The sequence below is a fragment of the Ambystoma mexicanum genome, chromosome 8 (assembly GCF_040938575.1).
Source record: "Ambystoma mexicanum isolate Mex_15411 chromosome 8, UKY_AmexF1_1, whole genome shotgun sequence".
In the NCBI taxonomy this organism is placed as follows: Eukaryota; Metazoa; Chordata; class Amphibia; order Caudata; family Ambystomatidae; genus Ambystoma; species Ambystoma mexicanum.
The window spans coordinates 325660020-325669105 of NC_090929.1; the positions used below are offsets into that span (position 1 = coordinate 325660020).

Consider the following 9086-nt stretch of genomic DNA (forward strand, 5'->3'; position numbering starts at 1 on the left):
ATTAAATTTGTGAACTAAGGCATGTGAAGCCAGTGGTACTCATCATGCATACAATAAAAGGCCAGATGTAGGTTTGTCCGATGCCGTCATGCGCAGTAGAGACTGCCCGCTTTGCCTATTGCAATCGATAGAGCGAGCTGTTGCCTCAGAAATACAACCAAATATACCACGTGACATATTGACAGTCTGAGAATCTCTCTCCTCATGCACACAGGCTTTCACACTAGTGTTTCATAAAAGACACAAATCATCAAAAGATATATATTTATGTTTTTTTTCCCTTTGGTGACAGACCGTGTGCAAGCACTTCAGGAGGTTTGAGATCCCCAAGGACCTGGAGGGAGTCACGCGATACATGAAGAATGCTGAAGAATTGAAGGAGTTTAAGTACACCTGCCCCAACAAGGAGGAGATCCTTCTGACCTATCGGTCTGTTGTCAAGCACATGCCCTAAGCAATCTGGCCTATCCACCTGGGACCAGCATCTATGAACTCCGTCCCATTCACCAGAGTGTGCTAAATATCCCCCTCGGCCTGCCAGAATTTTTACAATGAGATGCGTGTGTTAAGCAAAGTAATCTCCCTGGTGGAAAATTAGGCACAAGGCATTGGGACAATGCTTTTGTCACTAGATCTCAGTCATGGGTCATTATATTGCACCTTTTGGGTTACCAAAAATGTTAAGCTCAAAATCAAACAAAAGTGTCAGAGTGGAAAATCTATTTCTTCATTCATGTCTAAAGGTGGCAAGCGTATACATTCTTCAATCCAGATTGTGCTCCTACATAGCAGCTATTCTGATGGACCAACTGCATTTAAATATTCAAAGTCTGCAGGATATACTGTAACCGGTCACTAAATAAGATACTAAGCTTCACATTGCAGCAGCCTACCAGAGTTGGGGCAGATCAAGCAGATGTACCTTGCCTACTGCAGGGCGGCACACAGTCTCCTACTGTCTTATTAGGGCACATCCACTAGCACTGTGAAAACAACGTAAAGTACATAAGAGCTGGGAGTCACGCCCTGATGTAGATATGCCCCAACGATGACATTAAGGTGCAGATGGATGCTTTAATAAAAACAAATTAAAGTTGGGGGCCAGCAGGACATACCTGGTCCCAAGACATTGTGACTTAGCACTGCACAGATGCTTTAATGTGTATGTGGATTTGTGGCCCAAGAACAGCAACAACAAATAATCTTATGGCCAAGAGAACTCACAGATACTAATGGAGGCCTTGAACACCATGCCAGATTTGACCCCATGCCAATCTCACATGCCCAGCCCCCCATTTCCCTTGCCACCTTCGAGATGCTGTTATTGTCTTCACCCCAGAGCTATACACACTATATTTATAAACAACCCACAGAATATTCATATTTATGAAATATGTACATATAGATATATATATATATATAAACCATTCTGTACTGTCTTACTTTCACTCAACCACAAGAATTGACAGCTTTTCCGTCACTTCCTGCGCTGTTACAGAGCTCTTGCAGGAAATGCCCTTGCTCGTGCACGAGGCGCCCCCCTTCTCATAGTTGCTCCAATCTGAAGCCATGGAAAATCTGCCTCCATATTACATTGCTACTTAAAAACCTGTAGAAGATTAAACAGATCAGACAAGCATGGCTCCTCTAGCCTGGCTTGCTTAGCGTTCTTGGAAAGTACCCTTTAAATAGATTGGATGAGGATTTTCAAAGAATTCGGGCAGAGCAAAATTAGGGAATTTGAGATGATTTTAAAGGTTTACTTACAGAGACGTGATGGTCTATTGAGGAATGTGACTATTTCCTGACCTGGCCTAAAATCGGTGGCAGTAATCCAGTCTCTTCTGTAATGCGAGCCGCTTGACAGTTAAATATGGGGGCCTACAGAGAGGCTACAGGAGCAGACAGCGCCGATCAAAGTGCTTAGATCAATCTGCATTTAGTTTAAATATTATGGACCAAATGCTATGCATTCAGCGTGATTAAAGCTATTAGTATCATATGCCATGGATACCTCGAATCCATGACAATTAGGGTTCCCAGCGGTCTTTCACATGGGAGCTTTTAGTAGCAATGCCCTTGCCTAATGCAGCACCCCATAACCCTTAGGCTTATCACACAGGTATACATGACTCAGTCCTGGACGTCCCGTGTCCTTGTGGCCTTGATGACTGAGGCACAAATGAATTGCAGCATGGCTGATGAAACCAGTTAGGTCCTGTGCAGGTGTATCGTGCTAAAACCACACTGTGACCAGTGGCAGTGGCAAAGGGTCTTCTGCGCTCCCGCTACATCTTGCTGTGTTGGAGAAACAAGCCAGCTGTAAATCCTTCTCTTACATTTTTCCAGGGTGGATTGAAAGAGTACCTGTGGCACAGCCTTTTTTTTTTGCTTTTTGATTTTTCACTTTTGTTTATTCAATATATATAGTTTTTGTTTTATTTAATTTAATTAGATGTCATTTTGGTAGTAGGCCTTCATTTCGATTCATATCATTTTGACATGATTCAAACCAATAAGTGGCCACAGTTTAAATAGGTATAATCCCATGGAAACGGCAAACGAGACGAATTGAGCGCTTTAAGGCGCGCGCCGAATCCCTCGACAAGTCAGCGCTCTGGGACTATCATTGTCTTAATGATTAGAACCCGGATTATAGTTGAGCACCTCAAGTCTCCCCTCACATAGTTGCCAAATGACCTGCGACTAGCGGACTTGGCCCTCAATAACACAGCAAACACACGAGGCTGCAGTGGTGTCCAAAACTCCCCAGCAGGTGAGGCCGAGAAACAAGGTGATTACATTACAAGACATGTGCCTTTTAGATGCAAAGAGGCCCTATTGGTGGCATCCTAGAAGTGTTGCTCTTGCTCGCCTCATCATTAAAAAAAAAGGGATTTAGTGTCGTGGGATTCACGTTTACAATGTATTGGTGGGGTCCAGGCAAAAATAAAGCAGATTTCTGAAAACGATGACCAAAATAAGCATTCACTGGGGAACTGGCTATGCCATGTTTACAATTTGATTCATTGTGAGTCCAAAACATTGTGTTTGCTCTATTACTACATATATTAAGATATATTAATATATCAAGATAGTCATTCATAGTGAACACAAGATCCCAGAACAGTTGTGCCCAAGATCACAAGGTACTCCAGTGCAATCTCACCACTTCTCAACGTTGATTAAAGCGTAACTTAAAAGTGCAATGCAGTACACACTTCCACAGAGTGAGGCAAATAAGATGATGTCACTGCATGCCAAACCAATGGCAGATCGTGGTCCACCGAGGAAGTGCCACCGCTGTTCAAGTGATTGCACGTATCTATACTAACACTTATGAAAAATGTAACTCAAGGTGAACTCTGCTCCGGTCCTGTTCCCAAATGCAATTTTCCCCATTCAGTGTGGTGCGGACACTGCGCATTGTGTCCCTTTAAGCTGGTGGGTGGAGCTATGCAAATTACCTAAATATGCAACATTTTTGAAGGGCGAGGAAGTGGCGGTGTGGCACCTATGCATCCACCCGCACTCTCCACGTCAGCTGGGCTTCAATGACTTTTTCCAGTCGGAGGGTCCCGCATTCAAGATAAGGACCGCCCCAATTGATGTCCACCCACTGTCCAACACTACCTACCATCTCATTCAAACATAGCCCTGCTTTTAATTCTGAATTGGACTTTTTCTACACTTATTTTTTCTTTGTACAATGTTGTGTGTTCTTCACATGCTGTTTACATGCACAATTATGTGTAATTTTTTTTTTTTTTTTTATGAACCGCTTCTTGGTTTTATCACCTATGCTGCTGCTGTTTGTTTTTTGTTTTAGTTTTTTTACTTTCTCTAAACTTGTGTATTTTTAGTACCTTGCAAAATGCTTGGAAACCTGTAGCTCCCATTACCCGTGTGGGAAGAATGCTTAAGAAATGTAAATAAATGAAATAAAAATGAACTATTTCAGTCGCTTGAGTTCTTAATTCGACACCTGTCTCCAGATTCAAGGAGTTTTTGTTGCCCACTTTATGAAGTGCAAACCACCCCAAAAAGAGCATTTCAGGCCTGCACAACTTCTTTATATTTAGAACAAAATATTCACAGATAAAATCAAATGCATCAAACCGTGACCTATACCATCATCACTGTGGCTAGACCACAGCGTCGTCTAGTGGTCACGGTGACTCGTCTTGATACACTTGCCTTGCACCTGAGGGACGCCTTGCTAATGGCACTAGCCACAGGTGAACTGGCCCTGAGTGAATAGCGCAGCACCCGGTCTGGCCAGTGGAATGGAGAGGATCAATAAGTTCGTTCATTCATTTTGTCATTTGTTGTAGCGCCTTGCACCACAATTAGGGTCCCAACGCGCTTTTGAATGAATACCCTCGGAGAGACCAGAGTCCCAAAATTTGGGAGGTGCTATTATGTGTGTGTGCATTCCAGCCATTAAAGTTATGCGAGGGTGGCCAAGACCCTGGTAGTCACCCATGTCTAAATTCAGTGTGCATCTGCACAGCAGATGAATACTATGGACTAAAGGAGGGGAATTTTGTTTAACGAGAGAGTTATGTGGGAAGCTACAGGTCGAATCTTTGTCATTAAAAGTACCTTCCTTCTTATGGGATAGGTGTTGTGCAATAGTGTTTGTGATAAATGTGAATGCAGGGTGTGTGACGTGAGCCTGTGCCTTCTGCTAAATTGCCTAGGTGTGGTGTGCGAGAGGAGCAATGGGTTAGCTGTACAAACAACATCTACTTCCTGGGTTCCAATTATGTGCAAGGAGCAGTGCTATGTTTCATAGGCGATCTAAGTGCACAATAATCACCCCTCTGAGAGGCTCTTAGAGTGAGAGATTGACATTCCCAATTCCTTATATTGCAAAAACAAGGTGCTCATTTCATGATTACATGCGGTGGCATGTCCCACCCTCCTGTGTTTTATAGTTACATGCAGTGCCAACCACGAGTGAGGGGTCCGAGGTGCCACATTGACCTCCTATGGGATGATTAGTGTGATTTCCCAAAGTGCATTTTCAGTGTGATGCATCGCCCACCCTCCAAAACCATAGGAGTGCAATACCTGGCCCACTGTCAGGATTCATTCCAGGTGCAAGTTGCTGGAGTGACTACATGAGTACATGGCGTTCCACAGGGAAGGTTGGGTGGCAGAGAAAAGCGGTTGAAAAGAAAGAAGTAGCTGACAGAAGGGCAGCTCAGGAGAGTGTGCGGGACAGGGTGGGGGAACTGCAGGATGAAACGCGTGTGCGAGAGGCTGGGAGTGGGTGCAGGCAGACAGGGGGGGATCAGGAAGTCATGGAGGAACAGCCAGGTTTTGAGGGCTTTCCTGAAGACCTGGTGATCCTCTATGAGGCGGAGCACAAGGGAGAGGAAGTTCCAGGAAGTCGGTGCAAGGACAGAGAAACAGGCACCTCCTAATCTGGAGAACTTTAAGGGAGGGCTACCAGTAAATGTGGAGAGCCTGATCTAAGGATTATGGTAGGGCGGTAGCGCGCTAGCTTGTTTTGTCGGAATTCCGGGTCTTTCTTGTGAATTGCACAGTGGGTGCACATGACTTCGAAGGAGGCCTGTCGAGTGATGGGCAGCCAGAGGAGTCTCCCGAGTGCAGGGGAGATGTGTTTTCTGGGGGAGGGGGGTGCAAATAGGAGCTTTGCTGCAGAGTTTTGAATCTGTTGAAGTTTTCTGAGTTGATATGTAGACACATCTAGGTATAGGGAGTTAGAGTAGTCTAGGTGCGAGAGGATGATGGCCATGATTGCAGAAACTCTACGGGGGGTATGAGAGATAAGGAAAGATCTACTTGAGGATGCATAGGTGCAAGGCGCCCAATCTGTAGACTGCATTGACGTGACAGGAGAGGGTCAGGTCTGAGCTAAATCTGCATCCTAGGTTTTTGATGCAGTGGGTGCTGGCGAGTCCTAATGAATGCGGCCAAGGAATAGTTTGGGGAAGGAGAGCTGTTTTCCTGCAGATTAGGGTTTCAGTGTTTCCAGGGGTTGGGGAGTAGGTGATTGTTTATCACCCAGAGGTCAATGTCTGAGAGGCAGGATGCGAGGTCTGGGGGGAGTGAGGAGGGGAGTTGGGAATCTTGAGGATTATCTGAGTGCCATCAGGATAGTCCTAACAAGTGAGATTGTGGGAACAGATAAGCTTGGGGAGGGGCGAAAGGTAGATGTTGAAGATTAGGGTGGGGGGAGGGAGGCTCCCTGGGGGTTCTGTGGGGGACTGGGCGGGGGGCATAGGAGAAAGGATAGAGAAGTGATTTGGCAGCGGTCAGAGAGAAAAGAGGAGATCCATCTGAGGGCGGAATCCCTTATGCCTAGGCCAAAGAGTCCGTTTATGAGGATGGAATGGTTAATCATGTCGAGGCTGCTGAGAGGTCAAGGAGGATGAGAGCAGCTCAGCCCTCAGAGTCTGCTGTTCTTTTCAGGTCGTCCCAGATAGCGACCAGGGAGGATTCAGTTCCATGGAGGGGTCTGAAGCCATACTGGGCAGGGTCAAGAAGGCCGTGGGACTCTGAAGAGGCTGAGCTGGGAGTATGCCGTGAAATCTAGTAATTTGGCTACGAAGCGATTGTTGAAGATGGGGCTGTAATTGGAGTGGAAGAGGGGTCAAGAGAGGGCTTTCTTAGTAGTCGTTTGACATGAGAGGTTTTGTATGCTGGTGGGAAGATCCCTGCTGTTAGCGAGTGGTTGGTAATAGATCTTGCGAGGCTTCCTGCACAGGTGGAGGAGAGCATGTTTTATGAGGAGAACTGGGGGCAGTGGTCTCCCGGGAAACCTGAGGAGGGGCTATTGGAGAGAACCCTTGAGAGCTCAGGATGGAATATTGCAGAGAAAGAGCCGAAGAGGGTGCGCATAGGGGCAGCAGAAGAGGGGCTGTCGGTATCGGTGCGGAAGGGGTTGTTAGTTTAGCATGGATCTTTTCAATGGTTATGTTGAGGTAATGGTCAAAAAGGGTGTTGCACAGTACCAGGGAGATGGGGCGGAGAGGAAGAGCAGAGTGGGGGTGTCTTAAACCCAAAGATGATCTTGTGGAGTTCTTTTCATGGGTTGTTTTTATTGGCGATGCAGGAGGTGTAGAAAGTATGTTTGGCTTTCCTAATTTCGAATTGGTAGGCTCTCATATGTCTACCCAGAGTGTCTTTGTTTTGGATGGAAGGCTTAGTACACCAGTGTCGTTCCAGACGATGGTTGAGGGCTTTGAGGAATTTGAGGTGAGGGCTGAACCACCTGCGGGAAGGACCTTTGTGGTGGGACAGGGGTTTTGTGGTGGTTAAGTGGGAGTGCGACTGAGAGCCATTGTTTGAAAAGGTCTGGGGAGGGCGTTCCTCCCTGGAGGGGGAGATGGGAGGAGAGTAGGGCAGAGGAAAGATCAGGGCAGATGATTACCATGTTCCAGAGCGGGATCCTGGGGCAGGCAGCAGTAGACGGGGAGTGATAGGGGCATGGGAGTCAGGACTGACAAGAGGATGGCCGAGTGATCAGTCCAGATGAGGGGGTGGGTGATAGGGGCATAGATCAGGTTGGACGAGCTGAACACTACATCTAAGGTGTGAGCTGCAATGTTGTCAATGAGATGACGGGTCATGGGGCTGGCAGGGGTGTCGAACCAGATGTGTGGATCACCAAGAACAGTGAGAGTTGGGTGAGGGAGCAGTATGGCCGATACAGAGGTCTGTAAAGGAAGAGGCAGTGGAGGGAGAAAAAAGGGTAAGATTGGTATTTAACTAGCAGGGTTTCGCAGTAATCATTGGAGGCTAGTTTCTCGACCTGTATGGGTGTGAGGCGAGGTTTGTGGAGGAGGACTACATCACCTGCTTTGCTGGCTCTGTTGTGGGTGATCGGGGTGTAGCCTGGGGGGAAGGCCCTGTGCGTAGAGGGGAGGAAGTCATCCATGAACCAGGTTTCATTGATGAAAAGGATGTCATGGTTTTTGTCAGAGATAAGGTAAGAAATCATGAGTTTTTTTTTCTGGTGACTGATCTGGCATTGATGAGGATGCAAGAGAGGGAATGGGGGGGGGGTCAATGTCCTGAACAGGGCAGGTGGATAAGGAGGGAGATGCTGTGGGAGGGGTTGGGGGCATGGGTGGGGTAAGAAGCGGAGGGAGAAAGAGGGGAGAGGACGAGAGGATGGACAGGGTTGGACATGGGGGAGGGGTTCAGAGTGTAGCAGAGTGAGAAGGAAAGGGGTCGCAGGGGTTGGGGATAGGAGTGTGGCTGTGATTAGAAAGTCTTCTGTGCTTGAGCCAATTGGGGGGCTGTCAAAGGTGTGTGGGTGAAGGTGGGCAGGTCTCCAGAGGCCAGCGTTTTGGCCAAGACTGTGCATGCTGCACTTAATGAAGTGAAGGTTGAGTGCCTAGGTGGGGGTATTGGGCTGGGAGAAAGCAGGGGATGGTGGAGGGGGCAGGGGTGGTCAGTGGAGAGTCAAACGGGGTCAAATGGGGTTATCAGGGCAGAGGGATAGAGTATGTACAGGGTTGGGTAGAGAGGGTTGGTGTAGGGTGTTGGAGAGAGGGAGGAGGTGGAGTTGAGAGGGTAGGGTGGAGGAAGATTGCAGAGGTGTGTGGCAGCGACTGTGGAAGGAAGGTCTTATGATCCTGGGCCGGCAAGCCGGTGCCAGGGGAATGTTTGAGAGGGTCAGCTGATGGGGAATATTTGGCCAAGGCTGTGCGGGCAGCACTAAGGGAAGGGAAAGTAGAGTGTTGGACAGGGGGGATTTGAGCTGGGTGAGAAAGGAGGGGGAAGGGTGGTGGGAGGTTCCCCAGGGACTGGGGGAGGGGTTGGGATGGTGCTGACGGAAGGAGGCGCAGGAAGGGGGAGTGAGGAAGGGGGAGATTGAAGGAGGTCCTTCAGTGGGGGAAGGGCAGGGAATAATTTGAGGTATGAACAGGGCTGAAGGCACTAGTAGGAGGAAAGGAGGATGGGATGGAGCGTGTGGGCTTCTGGTTCCTGACGCGGCAGAGGGCTCCTCTGGCCTTGGAATTATTCAATATGGTGGAGGACTTGGTTAGGAGCAGGAGACGTGAATAGATTCAGACAGAGAGGGAGAGTAGGTCTTAGAAAAGTGT

The 9086-nt window shown here is 47.8% G+C and overlaps 1 protein-coding gene across 1 annotated transcript in view; it reads left to right on the forward strand.

The window, feature by feature from the left end:
* Window positions 1–3952, forward strand: part of CLIC3 (chloride intracellular channel 3) — a 151377-nt gene extending 147425 nt beyond the window's left edge. The window contains exon 6 of the mRNA XM_069609744.1: window positions 293–3952. Coding sequence (XP_069465845.1) covers window positions 293–454 — 162 coding nt within the window. The 3' untranslated portion in view covers window positions 455–3952. The remainder of the gene's footprint in view (window positions 1–292) is intronic.
* The last annotated feature ends 5134 nt before the right edge of the window (window positions 3953–9086 follow it).